Source organism: Phaethon aethereus (assembly GCF_964289735.1).
Source record: "Phaethon aethereus genome assembly, chromosome: 2".
NCBI lineage: Eukaryota > Metazoa > Chordata > Aves > Phaethontiformes > Phaethontidae > Phaethon > Phaethon aethereus.
In genome coordinates this window covers 126,571,746-126,596,344 of record NC_138582.1, presented here as the reverse complement: position 1 = coordinate 126,596,344, position 24,599 = coordinate 126,571,746, and the positions used below count along the sequence as shown (strand labels likewise).

Below are 24,599 nucleotides of genomic sequence, written 5' to 3'. Positions count from 1 at the left end.
ATGGTGATAAAAAGTTAACGCAAAGGAACAATGATGGATCAGCAAAGCAAAAAGTATCAGCCAAAAGAGCCATACCTAATATAACTTAATTTTCATCATCAGACAAAAGTCATTCATGTAATTAATTTGCAACTGACTTCACATATCTGTCAACTAGAATATTTAGTGGCTTGTTTCTGTACTGTTTTCTTACATATGGCTACTGCAATTCCATTTTGTGATTTCTAGAAATGCCACATGGTGAAACTTCGAAGGATAATGAAAATGTAGTTCAAAGCCACACCTTCCAAAGCACGTTATTTAGTGATAGCCATGCACTGCATATAAAATTAACTTTTTTATTTTGCAATAGTGAACAGAAGCTGAAAGCCATAAAACCTTTAGTATCTGGCAGATAGTGAGTGGTGTGCAGCATACCTCCTCGCAAAGGCTCACCTTAATCATACTCCCAGAACTTTTTGTTCATATGTCTGCTTGACACGAGCCAAGAATATGAACTCATTTTGCTAGCTACTAGTAGATCATTCCCCTAAACACTTTGAGTGGTAAGAGGGAAAAAAGGGAATAAACCACATGTGTTCATGTGAAAATGTTTTGATGCCACAAATAATCGGGGCAGGTTTTGGGAAGAGAAGGTTGGTTTCATTTGGTTGTAGTGATTTGTGTAAGATTTAGATGAAAGAGGCTCTTTATTTAACAGACAGGGAAGTAGAAAAAAGGAACAAATAATAGGTTAAGGACATGAAAATAATTCTAGGTTTGAAACATCCTGCCACACCTATAACTGACAAACACAACAAAAGGTGGAAAACAAAAGTACTCTGTCAGGTCTGTCACCTGTATTTTCTTGACGTGTTTCTCTTTTGTAAATATGTTTTCAGTTTTATAATCACAAACATACCTCTTTGCCTTATTAGAATGAAACTTGGTTTTATTGTCCTGCTTGGGTTTAAGGTAGACTCAGGTGATTCTGATAAACAATGAATGTGGCTTTCCAGAGAAGTAATGAATCCAAATTATCAATGATGCAGACAAATTCTGTGGGACCGCTGTAGTCAAAGACAAGTTTGAGGGTCTTAGAGAGGTGGGGGGGGGGGGGGGTTTGCCAAACTGTGATAACATGAAAGCCAAGAAGTGTCTCCCAGAGGCAGCAAAAAGTCCTGAAATCCTTGAAAGGGCTTTATCCTCAACAAAACAGAACAACATGATAAATTATATGGAGGAGCGACTAGTTTCTGCAAAGCACTGTTGCAGTCCTTCACATAATATCAGTTCTGTCTAAGATGAGGTACTTGAATTGTATCAACTTCAATCACAGAGGTTTTAAAGTTTAGCTGAAAGAAAAGGGCATGAAGGTGATAGACAACAGTAGCTTATAACATGATGTAGGTATGTGAAGGGCATCCATGGAAAGGAAGAGACGGTTTTAATGGTGCTAACAATATAAATAAGGAGCTGAAAGTAAAATAGGGAAAGCGTAACTTGAATATCTTGCAGAAATTGGTAAGATATTAAGAGCTAGACTAGTGTTTGAAATGAATCAGGGAAAGGTCATCGTTTGGGACTTTCAGAACTGAACTGAGCCAAACACCTTAAAATCCACAGGAGGGCATTGACACAAAAACAGAGCAGTGGTCTAGCAGCCTTTTTTCGTCTCCAAGCTCTGTTTTTAATTACAAAGAAACATTGTTATTTCATTTCAAAACAAGTAATAATAATTTAATTTTTATTTTCTGTTCATTTAAGTACTGAGAATTAAGGCAATTGTTAAAACTTTTTAAAATGTTTACTGAGCATGATGTACCAAGACTCAGAAAAGAGCTGTACATCAAATAACCTTTTATCCTCAATGTCTGAAGTCTACACAGTCAAAGAGTAAACATATGTTGCAAGTGACCATTCACAGTATTCACTTCGGAAAAAACATTTGGGACTAAGAGTTAAGATTGACTCATTTCAACATGTGTTGTGTGGATTAGTAAGTATACTGCTTGCTTCTGGCTTTTTTTTTTTCAATGGGGTGGGTACATTTTGTTAAGCAAAATCTTTCTATTCTGAGCAGCAACCTTTGAATTACATTCCCGGTGTTTTCTCATAGGGTGAACACTTCCAGGGGCACTGGGACTTCACAGAAACACTAGATTATAGATGCTGCAGTGTTTCTGAGGGTGACACATTGCCACATTTATTGAACACACATACAACGAAGTTGAAAGTTAATTTAATTTGAAGGATGTTCAGTATTTTTCGTATTTTAATCACAGTGACAGAAATAACATAACTTGTGTGTTGGGCCAAAGCCGGGACCTGCAGATGCTCACAAAAATAATATTCCATTGAATTTCGCTGCCTCTTCCCGTAGCATATCCCTCTGAACTTCAGTGCACAGTGCATTTCACAGTTAATCCACATGGTTTATCAGATGGTTGGCAGGCTGGTAGCCCAAAGGTTTAAACTTCCTTTAAGACAAATTGGCAGTGCTTTTGAGGTATCTTTCTTATTTTCATCTGGAAAGAACAGCCTGTTCAGGGTTCACTCATTTGTGAAGTAAGGTTAAATGAAGGAACTAAAGGTGCAGTCTTTATACACTGTGTAAGACGCTGGGATCCTGTATATACAGTGATTCCAGCCTGAAGTTCTCAAAAAAGAGTCTCTCAAAAAGCTTTGTTCAAATGATTTACAATTCCATAGGGAGCTGCTGATGGCAATAACCTCTGTGCCCTCAGATGGTATTTTATTATTTGTGAGTTATGGGCGATTCTGTGTCAGTGCTACGTCGCTGTAGAATCCTCTTGCTCCTAAAAGACTCAATTTGGGACGAGAGTTCTGCTATAACTAATATTTACTATGAAACAGCTCAGTCAGCACATTTCATTAAACTGTAACAAGGGGTTTGAGAGCAGCTGCATCGAGTGAATTTGGGAGTTTGCTGAGTTGAGTTGTTTTTCTAGCAAGGTAAATGAACTGTTGAACATGGCAGATTTCTACTGTGTGGCAGATAAAAGATACACCACGACAGGATATGTCCAGGGAGCAATCGTATCTCAAAGAGGCACATCCTTTTCCAGTCCCATGGAGGACTGCTCTATCCTTTGGGATTCATTATTTCTTTTGAATTTGATAGGCACACCTGTATACTTCTAATTTTGCCTTTTTAAATCTAGCAGTTGTAATACAGCAACAGCCAGTTTCTTAGGAGTTTAATATCTAAATGTCCAAATTGTTGTGCATTCACCAGCCTCAACTCTGGCTTCACCGAGGCCAAGTCCTGCCTAACCAACCTGGTGGCCTTCTATGATAGAGTGACCACATCAGTGGACAAGGGAAGAGCTACCAATGTCATCTATCTGGACTTCTGTAAGGCTTTTGACACACTCCCCCCCAGCATCCTTCTCTCTATATTGGACAAATATGGATTTGATGAGTGGGCTGTTGGGTGGATGAGGAATTGGTTGGATGGTCACATCCAGAGGATAGTGGTCAACGACCCAAGGTCCAGATGGAGATCGGTGGTGAGTGGTGTCCCTTGGGAGTCTATACTGGGACTAGTACTGTTCAATATCTTCATCAATGACATAGCAGGATCAAGTGCACCCTCAGCAAGTTTGCAGATGACACCAAGCTGAGTGGTGTGGTTGACACACCTGAGGGACAGGATGCCATCCAGAGGGACCTGGACAAGCTCAAGGAATGGGCCTGTGTGAGCCTCATGAGGTTCAACAAGGCCAAGTGCAGGGTCCTGCACCTGGGTTGGGGCAACCCTCGGTATCAGTACAGGCTGGGGGATGAAGGGATTGAGAGCAGCCCTGCCAAGAAGGCCTTGGGGGTACTGGTGGATGAAAAGCTGGACGTGAGCGGGCAATGTGCGCTCGCAGCCCGGAAGGCCAACCGTATCCTGGGATCCATCCAAAGAAGGGTGGCCAGCAGGTTGAGGGAGGTGATTCTGCCCCTCTGCTCCCCTCTGGTGAGACCCCACTCGGAGTCCTGCATCCAGCTCTGGAGCCCTCAGCACAGGAAATACATGGACCTGTTGGAGAGAGTCCAGAGGAGGACCACAAAAATGATCAGGGGTATGGAACACCTCTCCTGTGAGGACAGACTGAGAGAGTTGGGGTTGTTCAGCCTGGAGAAGAGAAGGCTCCAGGGAGACCTTATTGCAGCCTTCCAGTACTTAGAGGGGGCTTATAAGAAAGATGGGGACAATAGTTTTAAACTAAAAGAGGGCAGATTTAGACTAGGTATAAGTGAGAGTGGTGAAACACTGGCACAGGTTGCCCAGAGAGGTGGTAGATGCCCCATCCCTGGAAACATTCAAGGTCAGATTGGACAGGGCTCTGAGCAATGTGGTCTGGTTGAAGATGTCCCTGCTCACTGCAGGGGAGTTGGACTAGGTGACCTCTACAGGTCCCTTCCAACCCAAAATATTCTATGACTCTATGAACTCCCTTTTTTCCTGTGCTGAGTGTGTTTCCCTTGGGTGTTTGCCTCAAATCAGTATATTTCAATGACACAAACTGATTTCACTCATACAAAAACTTCATGCTGTTTGTGTTCTCTGACCTGCCAACCACAGTTGTGTGCAGGGTCCACAGTATAGATCAAAGATGTCATGATTTCTAAACTGGCTTTTTTTTTCAATGACTAAGGCACCTGACTATTCCCTTCCTCCCATACTGTTTACCGTGATTGTGCTCTGCTGCGACCCCTTCTCACCTAAAACACCTGCACTGGGCTAAAAAAATGGGTTGTATGTGTTCTTTTTTCAGTGACCATTTTTGATAGTGCTAATAGGAGTGACAAAAATATAATAATGAGGTAAAATGAGTATTTGGCTATGATGGTATTCCCACAGATGACCTTGACCAGTCTATCCACAGAATCCAAACTGGTGCTCAAAATTTTAGTAGCCAAAGGCAATTTTCTAGCAAAAACTATTTTACTGCCTTCCTTTTAACATGCAGTTGCTCCTAACTAGCTATTAGTAGGGCTGATTTCCTCTGAAGATAATGGACTTTTCTCAGAAACTTTAGTTTTCTGGTAATAAATGGCTGCTTCACCAAGGTGGTCATAATTTGGTTCACTGTATTTTATTTTAATTGAGGTTTTCTACTTTGATGTAAGAGAAAGGATGTCTTTTTTCCTTTACACCTTCGAGAAGATTATCATATTACACAAAGTTTATTAATAACTAAAAAGTACAAGTAACAACAATTTTGAATTTCCTTGATGTGTTATGGGACATAGGGAAATAGTAGAAACAAATTCCATTCAGTGTATAGACATTGGTTAAATAAGGAGGTTTCCTCATTTTATTTGTATAGCTTGTGCCTAAACTATTGAGAGCAGAAGACCACTGGCCTTGATATTTCTATCCTTTGTTTAAAACTGAGTACGACAGAGCTGGAAATCAGAAACTGATTGATGGAAGAATTTAAAGTAATTAACTTGCAACAGAAGGCACAGAAAGAATGATACATTTCAAGGCTTATAAATCCACTTTTCCTTTTCATTAATTTTCATACAAATATCATGAGCAGCATTATATTTTCTTGTGTTTCAAAAGAGAAAAATACAGCTTAAGCATCACTGCATCATCTTGAGTTTATTTTTAATATTAGGATTTTTACTTTTTTGTGTATGCTATTGGATATGCATTCCAAAGAATGGTAATATATGATCGCAATTACAAGTCTGGCACGGAACTGTAAAGGATTAGTGTCTCTGGCCTGTAATTATTCTAGAGAGATCTTCGCAGGCAGAGTTGGGCCCATTGCAAACTGGGAAAATGCGGCACTTACTGTTAGTTTGAAGCACTTCTTTTTTAGGCAGTTCAGTTTATGTAGCTGTGGAGTTTCTGTGGAAAAATTTTAACTCCATCTACACATACCATGCAGATTTCTGCCAAACGTTTTTGGGTTTTTTTCCCCCAAAGTATAAGTGATACAGGAGGGAATCTATAGCATTTGCTACTTCTCCCAAACACAACAGGACCCCAGTCTTTTGAGAGACATCCTGAGGCAGAAAAGAACTGGCAGATAACATCAACAGCACCTATATTGCATCTTACATTCTCAAAGTGTTTCAAAAATATTAATTAAACCTTATAATGCCACTTAAATAAATAAGCAAATTAATGCAAGACTTTTGATTTCCTTTAAGGAAAATGAACTCCATATGGTGTAGTCTTTCTTACAGCATGGACAGCAGAGCCTATTCCAAACCCAGGGATGGCTCAGCTGTACCGCTAATGCAAGCAGGACATTTGAGGTAAAGCCCAGACTCTCAGTGCGATGTAAACAGTAAACTGTTCTGGTCATGGTAGCTGAACTAATTGCCCCCTTCTTCCCAGTAAGAAAAGAGTAGATTTTACCAGATCTGGTTTGATCTGGCTTTACTCCTTACCTCTTCAGTGTGCCTAGCATTGAAATGTATTTGTTTCTCACCAAATAACCTCTGATTATCTGCCCTTTATAATACTAATTAAAAATACTGTAAACTAGAAGTTTGCGGTCAACCAATGTTCTAAATTCCCATGCCAAAATACATCATAAATGTCAAATACATTTTGGCATTTATATTTCCCTGACTTCACTAGCAGTATGGACAGCTGTCTTGGTGGTTGTATTTAATGGTTTAATCTCACTTCTTTTTTCATCTTCATGCTCTGTGCTCTTTGTTGTCTTTCTCATGATCTTCACAACAAGAAAAAAGTTCCAGTCCTGAGGCTAGGATGACAGTTAAGCAGATGCTATTTCAGTTCACAATTACAATTCCTTCAAGGCTATTGGGGGATATTATGTCTGGACAGGCTGGCAGACCACCCCCCGCAACCCTCATCCTAAGATTAAATTTGTCATCCCTGACATCAGCCTCTAAGCGAGAGGAATCTGCAAATGCCCCTATTCAGCTTCAGGAATAGCCAGTTCTACACTTTCTAAATGTTAAGTCTGCTAATTTGTATTTTAGGAGTGAGGCTTGGGAGTGCAGTGTAACACTCGTATGTCAGCAGTGATTCTTCTGTGTAAGGTGAATCATGCAAAGTCCTCTGGTTTTAAAGGTGTTGATATAAATTTATTTGATGGAAAAATGGCCACTTTATCATTTCTGTCATATTCTTGGAAAAGAAAATCTGTTGTGCAGTTAGGACTTTCTCCATTGCAAATATTTGCACAGCACTTAATTTTTTGGGTTTTTTTTTGACTGGAAAAGGAAAGCAGAAAGGGAACATTTTGCAGATCCACAAGTGCCAATGCAAAATTAAGATGTCTGAGCTTTCCAGTCAGTCCATGTGCCAAAGCCAGAAGTGCATCAAAGAACCAGAAAGGACAACCTGGCCTAGAAATACTCTGCAAGATCCTCCTGAGAAGAACAATTCTCTGACTGGGCTGCGGCATTTAGAAGAGGCCAGGCTGTTTTCCCCCATCCTGCTTGCTTGCCTGTACAGGCTGAGGTGCACTTATACAACATTTGTTCCTTTTCGCATGAGTGGAGCAGAGGGATCAGCAAAGTTCACTGGAAACTCCTGTTAAGGCCTGTGTAGAATTTTTTTTAAATATACGCCTTTAAGGAAAGCTAAAGATGATTGAATTTCAGTTTGATAGCTGTAGATGGGCTTTCTGTGATTTCTGTGATTCTTATTTTTTTCCAACACTGTATGTGGCATCCATGCCTTGTCACCATGACATGACACCATGACAGTCCCAGTGTTTCTTGTGACTATTCTTTTAGAGCAGATGGAGGAAAGTGTTACAGCCTTTTTCTGTTCCCGAGTGGATCTATCTGAAGCATTCCCAAGTAGAAGAAAGAAGCAATGGTGTCCCATAGAGGAAAGCCAGATGCCCTAATACAGATTTGGGAGAGTGCACAAGACTGTCTCTCCTGCTGGCCTTATCACTTGTTGTAGTTTTGCTGTCATTGATAGTAATATTTCATTACTCTGTCACATGAAATTCCATTTGAAGGGATATAGCATGTTAGAATTTTTGTTGGTTTTAATGCTCAGCAGTGATTTATAATATTCTGTGAAATTAATATATTATTAAAAATATATCTACAGCTCTGACTATGCATTCTGACACATACAGAAGATTTTGTCCTCTCTTAGAACACCCATGACCAAGCTCTATTCATTTCATTTGCCATTTGGAGTATGTATCTTATAGCATTTTCATGCTGTAACTATGCAGCCATTTAAGAAGGAATGAAAAAAATGTCTCTAAACTCTGTATTTCAACCAGGTATAATTCTATGCAATCAGGAGTAAACATGTAAAATAGCATATTGAAACATCTTAGTCGATATTCAAGAGTATCCTTCTGCAAACGCAGCAGTGCATCTCTTAGTACATTTTTTTGTTTGATCTCCTTTATGATGAATAGCTCACTGGTCTACATCATTTCCTTTCTTTTGGTTGAAACCATTTTTAAATGTGCACCACTGCAAAACTATCCTTAAAGCCGGTCATGACTGGGACTTTTCTCTTTTCCCTTTCCCTTTTCCCAGCCTTGCCTTTCCTTATCTTCAATTTGCCTTTGGGCCAAGACTTACCCACGCTTTTGACCTGGAGGCAAAGTTTCACAACCCCTCATTCTCTCAGTCTGCTCCCACCCCAGGGAAGAAGAGCTCAGCCTGGTGGTATGGTAGTGCTTGGGAGGGACGTGGTAATACATTGCCTGGATGAGAGCTGACAGTGCTCCGAGAAATATGACAGTACCTCTGCCCTTGATCAGGTTTCCCATTTGAAAGTTTTCATTTTGGTAATTACATCCTTCCCAGATAGTAGCTGTAGTCATTGATCATACTAGTATCATTATACTGATTCCCGTAAGTCACCTTTTAAAGACACTTTCTATGGTTTCTTTCCCCCCTGTATCTTCTTCCTCTGCAGTCACAGGATAAGACTTTTTCTGTCTACCCTTCATCTGATTGATTAGAAATGCCACATACTTCCTTTACGTATAGCCTGGTAATATACACATCACATTTCTTCCCTCGGGATCTTAATCAGAACAAGTAATGGCCTTTAGCTTTTCTCATTAGCAAAATGGAAAAGCACTATACCCAATCCATTAGAAATACAGCATTGTAATATGAGCTTATAGAAAAATGGCTGTGTGCCAATGGACATGGAGTGAGTTTACCTTAAAGGATTTTCAGCACACACACACAAAAAAAGTCACCCTTTCTGTCTGGCAAGCAAACATTTTGAGCCATAACTTATCACGCCTGTCTGTCAAGCATTTTGCTGTTGCTTCTTAAGTGCTGTTTAGACAGCTCTGTCATATAAAGGGCATTCATAAGGAGGAAATACAGGTGTTTGTACATGTATTAATGTCTTCCCCAATGTTGATTTCCTTCATGGATTATCCTCCTCATATTCCTTTGCCTATCAGAATTAGAGAGAGGGGAGGAAGTTGGGAAGATTTTGTTATGTTTTACTTTGCTTTTAATTTTTCACAGAATGTGCTAACCTGAAAAAATGTAACAAGAACAACCGTTACGGCATACTTGTCTATCAAGCATTTACCTGAAACTGCTGCTATACTTTTTTTAGCCCTGTCTAAAACTATTTACAATCAATCAGTACACTGAGAGTGGGGACAGACTGATTAAGAGGGTTTTTTCCTCACTGAAATGAATTGCTTTTCACTTGGCCTGGGCTTTATTAGCCCTAAAAATTATTAAAATTCATACACTGGTATTTGTGCTTATGCTGTCCAGATCTGTAAGAGGGTGTTAAAGCACAATTACCAATTAGTAATTGTATATAATTTGAATGTATATGAGCTAACGGTCTCCTTTGGAAAGCTAGCACTGAAGGAATACAAAGAACAGCCTTGGAATGCTGCTATTCTGCCAGCACTAAAACACATCTGTTTTACTGGCCCCTTCAAGCATTGCTGATGTGATTCTTGGGAAAATAAGTACTAAGCACACCCATGCAGCTATATTAAATAATGTCTTATGGCGAATGTGTGCTTGCACTTTTTTTTCCCCCCCTTTGAATACACCTCAGGTTTCCTAGGTCCTAAGTTGCTCACCTGTACAAACTGAGATTCAGAGCTGAAGCATCAAGCTAACATTCTTGGCTGCCTCACTTATGGTTCATCAGCTGTGCTGCTCGCACCTTCCCAACAAAATAGAGCATCCCAGTACCAGGTAAAAAAATATAAAATAAAAATAAAATAAAAATAAATATTAAAAAAATATGATGAAATAGTGTGAAAGACCTGCAGCAGTAAAAAATGGGAGACATTCTAAAGGGACCTCTTTAGGACAGTTTAGAGGTGGAATTAATGATTAGATGACAAAACAGGAAGGCTTAAGGCAAGGAGGGGTGACTGTTTTTTTGTAGTATTGGGCATTTTTTTCCTTCTTTCATTTTCTATTTTGTTTTTTGATATTTTTTTTCTTTTTGGTATCTTTCCACTTCCTCTCCCTCCTCTCCTTATTATTTGGATGAAATTATGACAAATTGGGAGAGGTTCTGTGTAATTTTTACCACAAAGAAAGTTTAGGAGTTCAGCACTGTAAGCGACTCTTTACATGGTAGACAAGCTCACAACAAGGTGATACAGTTCAGTCCACTTAGCCAGCACCCTGTTAAAAGGCAAGGTTTCTCTTTTGGTTATGCTGCCCTGGAGCTGATGCGGTCTGCTGTGTCTGAGAGATCCTCCCACAGCTGATAGATAATTAACCTACTTAGGGGCAAACTGTAATATTCTTACTCAGTCACTCTTTATCAGTAGGGCATTGACATTAATTTTAAGGGCACCTTTCTCGCGTAAGAATTACAGGAGTTTCTGGAAAGCAGTAAAAAGGAAGCCCTCACAGAAATGCTTACTATTGCCAACTTCCAGAGCCATGTAAGCAAAGCTAGTGATCATGTAAATACATTTAAAGCTTTTAGCAGACCACTTTGTATGCTAATGAGAAGCAATATTTTGTACTGCGTTATTTTAAAACATAGTACTTTAAATGTATTGAAGTTGCCACCAGCCATCAAAGGTTATTATTCTCTATTATCCCCACCCTTTCCAAATATGAACATGGCTGATCCTTTTGCCCAAGTTACAGACAGAAGAAGAGCTGGCTGAGCAACATCCATGGTTTCCAGTTTGTGGGATTTTCATCCTATGAAATTTGGTTTCATTCTGATTCATCTTTAAAAAACTCAAAACAGAAAGATTCTGCCGTGAGCCACAAATTCCAAACAAAAATTAATTTTTTGAAACAATGGCTCATGGTGTTTCCAATACAAAATATACTCTGCAAGACCTTGACAGCTGCCAACTGGTTTAAACATCCCTCTTGGTTGCTGTCCTGCTCTATGTCAGCTTTCAGGCAGCAGCTGCAAAGTGCTCCCAGGATTTTGTGTTCCAGAGCAGCCCCGCCATGTCTGACGCTTTGGGCAGGCTTCCAGATCTCCTAATGAGCGGGCTTACAGGTCTGCTTACTGAGGACCAGATTAGTCCTGGGAGCCAAGTCAGAAAACCTCAGGAATGTTGCTTTGGGCAAGAAAAGCAGGGCACCGGCTTGAAGACTGAATAGGAACTGGTGGTTCCCAGCTGTGCAAGAAGAGGCAAGGAGATCCCAAAGCTTCACCTGAGACCCAGATGGAAGTGGGGCTCTTGGGGCTTGCAAACTCCCAACTCAGCCACCCCAACTCTGTGTTGAGCAGCCTGGAAGCCTCGAGTGCATGTTTTGCAGGATGTTTGGCCACACACGCCTGACAGCAGGCTGGTTTTCCTTGCATCCTTAGGCATAAGGACCCAGCATTTCCCAGAGGGAATGTGTTTCCCCCTGCCTAAGCTTGGACTTGCATTTTCACCACTGATTCAGGAAGGCCAGCCTTTAAGGCGTCCCTAGTGCCACTGTCAGCTTCTAGTGTAAGCCCCAACATGAACCACAGGCGATGTCTGCAAGATATTTTGTGCCCACTGAATTGGGAAGTTCTCCTCCTTCTCTAGGTGAAGGTACTTGTGGACAGCTGTTTTTTATGAAGTTTTGAGGTAGTTTTGTTTCTTTTTTCTTTCTTTTTTTTTTAAGCCAGTGATATCTTTCATTACAGGGATCTTTTAGAGACAAAGGACTGAGCAATACTGTGCTTCAGCTGCTCTTAAGAACATCCAAGACGTGGTTTGGTGGTGTCATACTATTATCTTACTACCTTACATCTCTCAGGCATTTTCATGCAGGAGGTGATGGTGAAATTCCTCCTGTTTCTAGGGTAATTAGAACCACTAATATTCAGGTGATTTTCTGTGTGTCTCTACTCTTATGTCTGGTCTGAAAGAGCAAATGGAAGGCGTATGTGATTGATGAGCAACTCTTTATTTAACAAGTCTAAGCAGTTCTCCTGTTGTTTTAACAACAACTTCATCCATACAGTATGGACATTTGCACACAGCAGTCTGCTTCTTTTTACACTCTTCAAATTCATGGAGATTTAATAGCCTCTAGAGGACGTGTTTACCTTTAGAAGGCAATTATTTGTTCATATAAATGGATAGGTTATTAATAATAGCTTAATGTGTTCATGTGTTGAGAGTTTCACTGACACATTTATTTATTTACTTATATTGAAAATATTAAAATATACAGATCAGTCTTCCTTCATCTTACTAACAGCCATTCATCAGGGACTAATTGAAAGAATTGTATTCCGATGGAAATTCCTGAGAATTTCCAACCGAGGGGTGCACAGGGAATTTTTATGTCAGAAGAAGCAGTTATAATTCTGCTGCATCATCCCTTTATTCTTCAGGATACAGGATCTGAAAGAAGAACATAAATGTGACAGAATCTTAGTGTTTACCGATCCTGGATGACCAAGACTGATGCAGTATGCACTTTTGTTATGGTATAGTCACTATACCCTGGTTTTATATAGGGTGCTGCAGACAGGACAGTCTGTAATAAATCATGCACTAACCCATGCTCAAAAACTTGCCCCAGAGATCTCATAATGTACATTCACAGAACAGATACATAGAGGGCATTAGAAAAAATACAAAATACCCCTTTTGTAGAGAAATGGATAAGAACTGAAGAATTAAGAATTGAAAGTACAACAAAACACCAGAATCATGGTCTTTGTTTTCAGCGTAGGAATAGTCTTGCTGACTTGCAAATGTATCCATCGGACATTAGAATATTAGAATTATGCAAAAAAGCAGTTTTCACAACTTGAGGCTATTCCTATATGCAGTCGTACCTGGAGGCTCAGTCTATTTTTCTGTACAGCCTCCATGGATCCCTGCCTACAGTGAAGACTTTGTCACAGGGAAGACAAGATTGAAAATATCATGGGCCTAGGTACACTGACACAGACTGCAGGGATCATTGGCACCCTGAGGTTGAGTTCCATAGCCGTGTACAAACTGATAAACATAATATGAACAAGTTGTTATAAAGAAGTATTCCTATAAGAAGTTTCACTAGCCTTTAATGAAAGATACAATCAAAATGGGAACTTAATTTTGACATCCTGGTGGGTTTTCCTCCGTTTTCACCCTTTCCAGACATTGGTGAGATATCTGAAAGCTATTTGAGACTTTCACCAAGTTCCTTTGTAATGCCAGACTTTAGGCTCTAAAAAGTGGTTAAAATGAATGGGCTAGGTTTTTATTTATCTGTTTCTATAGACATTCCTGGAGTGCTGTTTGCATTTACTGCAGTTTTTACAAACACCAGATTTTATATGCTAGTGGGAGCGTGGTGCACAGCTGTATGTGGTGATTTGACTGTTCTCACATTTGTTTACTCTAAATAGTCTTTATCTGATTAGTCCTGATCGCTCTGCTTTAGTAGCAGGCCTAAATTTCTCAAATAAAGAAAAGACCTGTTGTTAGCTGTGGGGGGTTTAGCTCATCTGCACCGTTTCTTCTATACCTTTGTATTACTCTGATTTCCAAAGGTAGGGATTTGTGAAGGATGCTTAGAACTCCTGAAGAGAAAAGGAGATTAGTTTGTAAATATCGTTCTTGAAGTTATTATTCTCTCTACCTTCATTTATCTTGCTCAGAGAATTAGGTAACATCTCATTAGGAAGGCTGAAAGGGAAGTGATGGCCAGTGTTCCTAAATACATTTGTATTACTGAGCAGCAGGGAAGGAAGGTTAAATCTTGTAAAGATTTCTATTCTCTGCCTGAACAATGAGTGCAGTGGCCCAGTGATGGGATTCTGTTGAATGACAGTGCTATTCTTGATAGGGCTATGGTAATTGTGTGGTAAAATAGCATTATTTTATTATATTTTAGGCCGGGCTGATGATTATTAGCAAAAATATTGTAATATATGCAAAAGCTCCACATCTTTTTTTCTCACGTTCTTTAATTGGGAAAAACTAAGATTAATAACAGCCATTGAATAATTACAGGGTTGAACTGGAAAATGAGAATGCTTCTGGGTAGCAAAAGATATTTGAAGTTTAAAGGAAAAACTGTGGCAGCTGGATGTTGTATTTCATTGAACTGCCACTGGCGCAGATGAACTAGATGGTCCTTTTCCTGAGTTCCTACGTCTCCATGTCAGGCTGTGGGATAAGAGGACACAGGGAGACAATGTTCTTTTCTATTGGAGAACAGTGTATTTTCAAATGAGAAGGCGGAACAAGGGACAAAAAAGCAGCAGTTTTACTCTATATTTCATTAAAGTTACGACCACTTCACAATGGTCGAAGCGAGATGCAATCTTTGTTCTTTGCAGGGAAAGAGATTTGAAAGTGGGAGGGCAGGTTTCCTTCATGGAAAAAAAAAAAAAAGATAAAAATAAATCCAGCCAACAGTCTCATTTCCTTCAGTTTTCCAGCAATGCAAATGTTTTCACATAATTCTGTTAGTGATGCAGTGTCTAGACTTCTCAGATGGTTTTAAAAAAACACAAACAAACCCTGGCATTAATTCTGAGAATCCTAAAAAGCTAAGTCATTATCACTGTGCTATAGCTCATGCAGTGATATGAAACCACAAATAGTCACTGAAAACCAGACTCTGGAATCCTTCTCATTTAAGACACATGGGTTAGCATTTACTCACATAAGATGTCCAATTTAATCTCCCTTCAGCAGGCTGCTGTGGTGTAAATGCTTACCAGCATATGCTGGTACAAGGATTCTGCAATTTCACCTTGACTGAAAAGGCTCTGTGCCTTCTCAGGAGCATGGAGGTTGATGAAATAAGGAAAGCCATCTCTGATCTTTGCTACAGATAAACATGTACATAAAAAAAAAGGTAAAACACCAGAAAGCAGCATTTGCACATTGATTTTATAAAAGAACTCTTCTTTAACATTTATTCCTTGCTCATTGCTCCTTGTCCTTAGTAAGCCTATTAATTCTGAGTAAGTGTTGTTCAAGGTTTCCAAATCTACTGCAAACTTGTATATTAATGTCTCATTTCGTAAATTCTTTCTGATTTTCCACATACCAGGAAACTTATTCAACGTTGATCAGGTTATCAACTGTTGTCACTCTGTAAAATCTCACAGTACTCATTGTGGCCAAGAGAGTTAACGTATATCCGATAGCCACCTGCTAATCACAGCTGTGTTATTTTATAGGCAACTAGGCCTATAAATAGAACTGTACTTTAGGGTGGTTTCTTATACTTTTTGTTAATGATGACCTTCAGAATTTAAACAAAATGTGTGGCCGAAGTCTTCTGGTGATGTGAATGAAATTGTTTGGTCTTGCGAGAGGCACTCACTCTTTCAGGCACTGTCTCAGTTGAAATTCAGTAAAAAATAGCCTGTGTAAGAGGTGCTTGCTATGTTTTTCAGCTGTTGGGCACTTGCCTGACTCTGCATTAACCTGGGCCCAAGAAAGGCAGGCCAGAGTTTTACTAGGGCAAATGAATAAATGGACATTACCTGTGCCATAGTCTCCATGTAAAAGCTCCTGCAGATTCCCTGCAGGTCACTCAGCTCCACCTTTGATGGATGAAACGTGTTGTCCTACAGCAACATGCTCCCTTACTCCTGATGCAGGCAGCTGCCTTCCTCTTGTTTTTTTCTTCCCAGTGCCTGCCACCTTTATGGGTTTAATGTTTGCTGCAGGCTTAACAGGAGTCCTGCTGGAGCCAGGCTGGGATATATATCCTGCTGTTTGCAGATCAGTAAGAACTGATGTTGCTCTCTGAAGTAAACATGATCCTTCTCACAGTTTCCTTTTGTCCCCTCAACCCACCTCCTCATACATTTGTCACCTCCTTTCATTTGTAGTCACAGAGGGTAATATCTGAAAGGAGAGCAGAGGTGTAAGTGTATACTACTACTCTCATTTTCTAGCTATTTTTTTTTTCACAATACTTCACTAGTTTCAAAAAGATAAAAACAAAAATCCCATTGGACAAGGTGTGAGCAGAATTGTTAATGTAGCATATAGGGTAAATTGGTGCCCTGATAAGTACAGTCTGAATTAAGCAGTCAGGCATTGTAAAGTATGCATTATATACTGCAATACTGCACATCCTCAGTACTGAGAACATGCATTCTGTATACTGTATGAAGAAAATCATCATTTACAAACAAATTCAGAGCACGGTGCCACCAGCAATGTCTCTTTTCTTTCTGTAGTAGAAATTATCAGCTTTTAAAGGATCACAGTGCCAAAAAAGCTCCTTTATACCCTCCAGATCCATCATCTGTGCCTGTAGAGTCACTATTCATTTTACTGTCAGAAATAAGAAGCTTCTACTTTTAGACCCACAAAGCCTGTACAGCTGTGGAAGAATGGACAGTGTTTTCTTCTGCTTTGCACATACTGTGTCAAATGACCGATCACGTTACAGCTCAAGAATCTTTAATCCTGATGGAAGCATATGACAAAGAAAGAATGGATTTGGATTTTTCAGATTCTCTCATTCAGTGCTTACAATACTAATATTTAGTGGAATTGGCTGGGTACTGCTAAGCTGAGCATGTGAGTCATGCTGTCTTTCACATATGGCTGAAGAACTTTAGTGAGTGTGGTTCATGGAGAAATTAAGTCTCGGTGATGGTCTTCTGACATAGATGTCATCTTGCCATCTGCCTACTTCCAAGTTACATTAGTTTGTTGAGGTAGGTGGGAAGCCATATGCAGACTGAGTGCATCTACAGCACCTGTGGTCCCCATGGAACTGCATCACTACAGAGTCCCTCAGCTAAGGGACGTCCTTAGAGCAGAGTCTTCATCCTGTGTGGTCCTGAGCAGGGCAGATATAAAATGTTTAACTTTTCTTCTGAACCTCACAATTCTTTCTGAAGCTCTTTTCTACCTCCGGGCGTGGGCAGCACTCACTCCAACCCATCCAGAGCACACTATTTTACAAAATAGCTGGGTAGAGTGGCAGAGGGACCCAGGGAGAGGCACAGACTCCAGTGGGCTCAGTGTGTGCTGGGTGTGGAAGCTACTGAAAAGCAGTGTTTAGGAAGCTTTCTGCTAACAACCAACTGTGAATATTCATGACAAGAAATGCAACTCTTGCATTATCCAAAGCCATTGATGTTAAGTATTGACTCTGACATTGCGCCTTAGCACTGTGTAATCTTTAATGTACTTATCCTGTGAGATCAGAGAATTAGGATTATGTCGTTCATAAAGGGAAGAAATACATGTGAACTTGATTGAGCTAATGCCAGTTATAATAAAAATTAATCTTTTCTCCTTTTTCATTATACTGTCAGTAAACAAAAAACTAAAGCAATTTCTCAGCGCTAGACTTCTCCCAGCAGGGCAGACACCCCTGAATCCATGTGGTCTCAGCTGGGACTCCCTGTGCATGTGAGGGGATTTTAGATACTTAAGACCAATTGTGTATCTCTCAGAATTGAGCCCGAGTTGTCCTTTATCTTTTTTGTAATTTTTTTACAGAAGCCTTAATGTATCCTTAAGTAAGAGTCTGGAGACTGAGAATCAGTTCCAAGCCCTGATAACATTTTAAATTGTTGACCTGGTTACTCATTTCTGAAACGGTGAGGGTTTTTTTCATTCATAAAGACAAATACTTTAAATATGTTTGGATGTTCCACTGAAGGGCACAGTGTGTATATCTGTAATACAGACCAGTCTGCTGCTATGTGGTCAAGGGCCAGTTGTTAAGCGGCAGTACTCTGTAGGATTCAGCCTTGGCTAATTTCTACTAGGGCCGAATTCTTTGCCACAGAAACTGTGACTTGCATTTATGCCATTGGTGGAACTAATTTGGTCAAGCTTTGGAACAGGCTACCTAGGGAAGTGGTGGAGTCATCATCACTGGAGGTGTTCCAAAAATGTGTGAATGTGGCACTGCAGGACATGGTTTAGTGGGCATGGTGGTGTTGGGTTGACGGTTGGACTTGATGATCTTAAAGGTCTTTTCCAACCTTAATGATTGTATGATTCTAATTTGGCCCACATCATTTGTTTTAATTGTAGAGCTCTAAATGATTTAACCAAAAGGTTGAACCACCATTACAGTGGACATTTAGACAAGCAGAATATGTTATATACAGAGGAGAAGTCACATTCCTACAGTTCTTCAGGGAGTCTGGCAAGTAACTAGATGGCTTTGGTCTCCAGCACTGTAAATCATCTGCTGTTTGGCTGAATTCAGTTAAAATTCATGCAAAAAAAATAAACTGGGAGAGTATGGGGAGGTGTGAGTGTCTAGAAAGACCAGGGCAAGCAGAGGTTGGCCAGGGCCACCAGTCACACTCAAGTCAACAGAGCAGTTTCCCCTAGGGATTGTGTAGCAGTCAAGTAGGCAACATGAAGTAATCTGGCAAGTAAGATCAGGATCTGCCTCAAGAGGAAAACAATAAGAGAGGTAAGAAACTATGTGACTACTGAGAGAAGTGCTTGCAGAGCCAGCAAAGACACCAGTTAATTCCTGGACGTTTTCAATTATTGTGCTACAGAACTCAATGCCAAAGGATTTTGCAAAAAGTGGAGTGGTCTGAATTAAAAGGCAGTTGAATAATGTGATAGCTGTGTGTTAAAACTCATATGTGTTTCTGTGTAAAGTAAGGGAATGGCAGACAACTGCATCTTATAAGAGTCTGAGTACTGATCTTCTGCTGGAGTCAGGGAAGAGCTCTGAGGACGTCCAAGTTGAATGAGGCCGCTTTATTCTTCAAATTAACAGTTTTATTTAAAATCTATATTTTTGTCTGAGTGAAGCTAGTCTGCATAGGTATTTAAAACCCTTGTAGGTCTTTGCAGAACTGTAAGAAGGAGTACTTCAGGTTAATGTTATATGTTGACACATTTAGAACAATGCTACACAGCAGATGTCATCCCAACATGTGACGGCAACATTACAAAGCAGAATGAATGAAGCGGAAGCAGCTCTGGAACACCCTGCTGTAACATTCTCATTAGCTCCTAATCTGTAAGGCAGGAGAATAGCCCGGCTACACTGAGTACAATAGGGATAGTTGGCCTAATGTCTTTGGTGGGTTAGCATTCATAAAAAACCCACTGAATTCAGTTCTTTTTCTGAAGAACAACGAAAAGGAGCTGCAGAAAATCATGGCCAGAAACAGGCACCCAGACACTGGGATGCTCCCGTCTCTTTGCTCAAGTTAAGGAAAACACTGAATTTTAGCAACAATATTGTAATGGCTTTCAACACAGTAATGCTCCTCATATTGCAACTATGCATTCTATGTCACCTATGTTCCTCACTGATATTTCTTCTATAGAAAACAGTTTCATTAAAGTTCTTTTTTCTTTTACTTGAAGACTTCAGAATTTAGCTGTGGGATTCTTAAATATTCTGTTCTCGTTCCCTGAGGCCTTTCTCCAGCATTGCTGTGGAGTCTGCACCCCACTATGCAATTTCATAATGCATGTTTGTGACAGGCATATCAAACCATCCAGTTAGTTTAGAATTGAGGTGAGAGAGTGCTTTAAATGTAAATTTTACTATAAACAGCAGAATAAAATCTTGCAAGCACTTCCTAGCTCTGCCAGGAAGCAAAGCTATATTTAACTCATTTTAAAATTCATCAAATACATTCTGGGCTGATTCAGATCTTTGGTGTGTCTTTGAAGATAACATGTAGTGGAAGTGTCATACAGTCAGTTGTGGGATTGGGCACATTCTGAGATTCTTGTCAGTGAAGACATGCAGTTAGGACTGGATTGTAGAAAGAAAAGTACATATAGATCTGACGACTTAGTATTGATACTTTATTTGAAGATTTGAGCAGTATCTGCTGCATTCAGTTCAAGAGCTTTTTAAGAAGTGCTGTATAGAAAGAGATTAGTGCCATACCAATGGCAAAATTCACATGCACTCATGAATTTTAAAAACAATTTTCTTGCAGTGCTTGGGAGAGACAATATTTTAGAGAAACTAATGCGAAGCGTTGCTATAATAATAATTTGCAGAAGTTTCGAAATGCATAGAAAAGATCCCTGGATGTTAAGAATAAGCCATAAGAATTTAGCTAGACATTCTGTGTACGAAATGAGAAAGTCCCAGGTATATCTTTCTCTTCCTTTATTTTCCTTATCTCGGATTGCACCTCCCTGCAGCATTGTATTTCTGTAAACTCAACTGCTGTTATTGACAGGGTTAAACACAGACTGGAATAAACCTGTCAAGTTTCATGCTTCATTTTTTGTAGGTGTCATTAGATAAGATCAATGATTCCAAAATATTGCTTAGACTGTTTTTGTATCTGTAACCACTATATATATGCTGCTGTCTTGTCTCTACTATCTTTTTTGCAAGTACAAATAGGAGACTCTCAATTTTAGAAGCCATGTGAACAATCTGAATCTATCAGCAAGATGTTTGCTATTGCCTATATTCAGATATGACCTGACTTTGAAGTTCAAGATTATGATTTTTAATAGCTAGGTAATGCCTACCATTGCCTAAAATCCTTAATTAAAAGAAATAATAAGCTATACACTAACCAACAAACTCTGAGCAGGAAATTGAAACAGTGTCATGCTTCTAATATGGTATTATGCATCTTGGTTGTGGTTTTCTAATGTTCATTTGCCTTTGATTTGTTCTAGTACATGACTGCTGCTGCACCTATGCAAGGGACCTACATTCCCCAGTACACTCCTGTGCCTCCAACAGCTGTCCCTATTGAAGTAAGTTTATCTCCATCCATGAAAGTAGAGTGAAGGGGTAGCAGAACTCTTACCTATTAATGCCTCCTTGCACCTGTTGTTTGAAAGGGGCCTAAAGTTACTTTATGGAATGATGGCTGGAAGCTTCCAGCTTTTAAAATTAGGACTGCACATTTCTTTCTCCTTTTCTTTCTTTCTTTTTCCTTCCTTTTTCTCCCCACCCCCCTTTTTAAAAAATTATTTGCAGGGGCTCTTGTTTTGCTTTTTTTTTTTTTTGTACAGCAGGACATGGAATAAAACATCAGTGATTATGACTATTTTTTCCCCATGTACTTGGGAGGGAGATGGGAAGAGACAGGAAAACAAACCCAGCAGGCAGACCACGAACCCAAAAGAGATTCCAAGATGAGAAGATTGCAAGAGGGTTTGATGCGGTCCTTAGCAAGTATAGGTAATTGCTGAAAAATTTAGCCACCAGAAAAAGTGATTGAGCAATGGAAACCTTCCTCTTGTATATACAGACGTGGAGGATGCTGCACTGACTGAGTGCTTTTCATCCTTGAGGAAGGATTCGCTCCCTCCCTCCTTGGGGCTGAGTCATGCTGATGACAGTCTAATGAGTAAGTATTTACTCAACCCTGTAGACCACAAGCTGCCGGGAGAGCGTCAGCTTGTCCTCCACTTCTGTGAAGCTTCATAAGGGCCACTGAGCACAGCGAGAGGAGGGAGCCCTGGCATCCTCTTCCCTGTGTGCTTCTCTTTGATGCTACCCTCTTCTATTAATAATTTCTCCCCTACTCTGGGGTGATGCGAGGAGTGCCAGGGTCTCAGTACTTCTGTCTTCAGCTGTGTGGACTTTGGAGTTTGTGCTATTACTACTCTGTGCTTTGAAGATGCTGAGTTAGTTGTACTGTTGGCATGGCTCCACCAGCAGTCAGGTAGACTGCTCCTGCTTTCTCCCAGTTCTTTGCAATTACTGAGATTCCCAAATGAGATCCCACAAGAAAGGCTTCTACTGTCTTGTCATACTGAGCTGGTCATGTTTTAGTCTTTTTTGCCTCAAGCTAATTTTGCCCTAAATGTTGTTTGTTTACAAACAGGTTATGGGTGCCTCTTTTCAGCTGCCATTCTTAGGTATTAAACTGTGCAGATACAAATCCAAATTTAAAGGAGAAGGTGGCATGGAGAGTGGCTCATATAGCAGTACTGGCTGCATACTGTGCTGACCAGTGCAAATGAGAAATTAAGTTAATTCTTCCACCGCCCTCCTCCTCATCACTCACTGGTGTATTCATGCCTGCTAAAATAATGATGTTGTAATTATCTACTGTAATAATCAAAATATTACCTGAATATATAGCCTATCTTACTCTGATCCAGTGATGATGATTACTGTTAATGTTTATTTGTATTCATGTAGCATCATGAACCAGGACCCTACTGTGCTGGATGCTCCACAAGCAGAGACCAAAAAATTCAGTCTCTGCCCCAGAGAGCTTACAATCTCAAGATGAGATGGACAAAAGGAGAAGGATAAAGACAAGGAAGTAGACAGAAAAAGATAATACTGACAGTCTGCTAAGCAACAGATCTGAAGAATTTCTGAAAAAGGAAACTGATATTTTTAACAGATAATTTAAAATAAACTACCTGTTGTTTACACAGGACTCAAATGAAAACAAAGCAAGTGCTTTGTGCTCCCTCTTCTGGCTCTGTTGCGTGCAATACAGTAATAAAGCATGTTCCCTGAAGAGAGACGCTAATGTTATTCATGTGGCCAACACATCAAGCATGAGAGAAAAGGAAAGAAAATATAGCTTACTTTGAAAGCGTACAAAAATACTTAAAAATAATATTATTCAGACTGTCTAAATAGGGTAAGAAATAGTGCATAATGTGAAATTCATATGTATCTTCTTTTGTGTGTTTACTTATCTGTTTTTTTGCAAATGTATAAACAAAACCTTCTTTGGAGCCTTGACTTAACAGATAAAAGTCTTTCGTGTGAAGTAAATTTCTATTTTTGAAGGGAACATGCATAAAAGCAGTGTGTAGAGGCATGCAGTATTTTTCTAAGGTGGCTAAAATTCCGTTGGATATGTAGTAAGGAGAGCGGTGGGCCTATATCCTGCCTTTATTGCATTGCAAATCAAACAAAATAAGTGTGAGCTCACTGTGAAGTTGGGGGAGGTAAATGAAAATCCAAACAGCCATACGTATGTTGTAAAAAAGACAAAAGGTAAAACCCAGACGCCACTTCAAAGTCAGAAGTTTTGCCTCTGGTTTTGAATGGGCAGGGAACTGCCCTCAAAAGTGGACATATTTTCCACTGCATCCTGTGAGAGCAAAGTACTACAGAGACTGGTATGCTAAGGAAGTTCTTGTTGCTGGATTATCTTTCTAAAACTGACGGAGTTTGTTGTCTTAGCATGTGGTTCTGCTATCTCAAACTCTCTCAACCTCTAGAGAAATACAGGAATGGTGAGCTGGTGCTGAGCTCTTTTATGTAATTCCCTGCAGTGAGTAAAATTAGTATTTCATGTTCTCATTTGATTCCCTAGGGTGTCGTTGCTGATACTTCTCCACAGACAGTAGCATCTTCATCACAGGAAGCCAGTGGTCAACAGCAACAGATGACAGTGGAAACATCCAGTGAACATGCACCTGCATATTCTTACCAACAGTCTAAGTAAGTAGGCATACACTTTGTAACCAGAAGGTTTTGTTTCTTGATTGTAGCAAGCGAAATTCTGCTCCCCGTTTCAGCAATATAAATTCTGAGTAGCTTTGTTAAGTTCAAATGAATTCTGGATATATAGCAGCGTAATTAGCAAAAGGTTTTGGGTGATGTCCTCACCTTGGCAAAATGTCCTTGAGTTCCTGCCTGCAATGATATGCTGTCTAACTGTCTGCTGCTTTTCTGGACTCAGAAGGATCTCAACAACTGTGTTAATCATCACGCTGGTCTAAAGCAGCATCTAGCATCAGAGGTTAAAAAGAGGGCTTAAATTTTGCAGTGGTGAAAATATTGGCATGGTACAAATGTAAAGGTTTCTTTCTGAAAGTGTAGCTATTGAAGCAGTATAAATTGCCCCAAGTTGGTATTTGTGATTGTGCAGAACTGGTGCCATGCAGACACTGAGTGGGCAGGAACTGGTAGTGGATGAAGAAGGCATAAGAAAGGGATGGGGAGAAGCACTGCTTTGTCTTTCTCCTGTCCTCTGCTGCCTTTGTTTGCTTCCCATGGAATACCTTGGAAAATTCAAAATTTATACACTGGCAGATGGATCTAGAACTCCTAAAGAGTGCCTTCATCTTCAGAATAATCCTCAAACACTCCTCTTTGCCACAATAAAACTGGTCCTCATGAAGGGAAGGTTACTTAGCGACGGGGTACTCACCTGGACCAATCAATGTTGGACAGATTCTAGGAAGGAGCCCAAACCCAGTCCTTTATTAATGCACGTATATTGAACATTAGCATCACGAGAGAGAATTACGCATTTTTTATCTTGGGGAAGGAAGTAGACAAGCAGTCAGATG

At 39.9% G+C, this 24,599-nt stretch overlaps 1 protein-coding gene across 3 annotated transcripts in view; it reads left to right on the top strand.

The window, feature by feature from the left end:
* Positions 1 to 23,749, top strand: part of RBMS3 (RNA binding motif single stranded interacting protein 3) — a gene marked incomplete at its 3' end in the record, with an annotated part of 447,733 nt that extends 423,984 nt beyond the window's left edge. For all 3 annotated transcript variants that reach the window (XM_082015151.1, XM_082015150.1, XM_082015149.1), the window contains exons 12-13: positions 20,997 to 21,077; positions 23,618 to 23,749. In XM_082015151.1, coding sequence (XP_081871277.1) covers positions 20,997 to 21,077; positions 23,618 to 23,749 — 213 coding nt within the window. The remainder of the gene's footprint in view (positions 1 to 20,996; positions 21,078 to 23,617) is intronic.
* Positions 23,750 to 24,599: the final 850 nt, after the last annotated feature.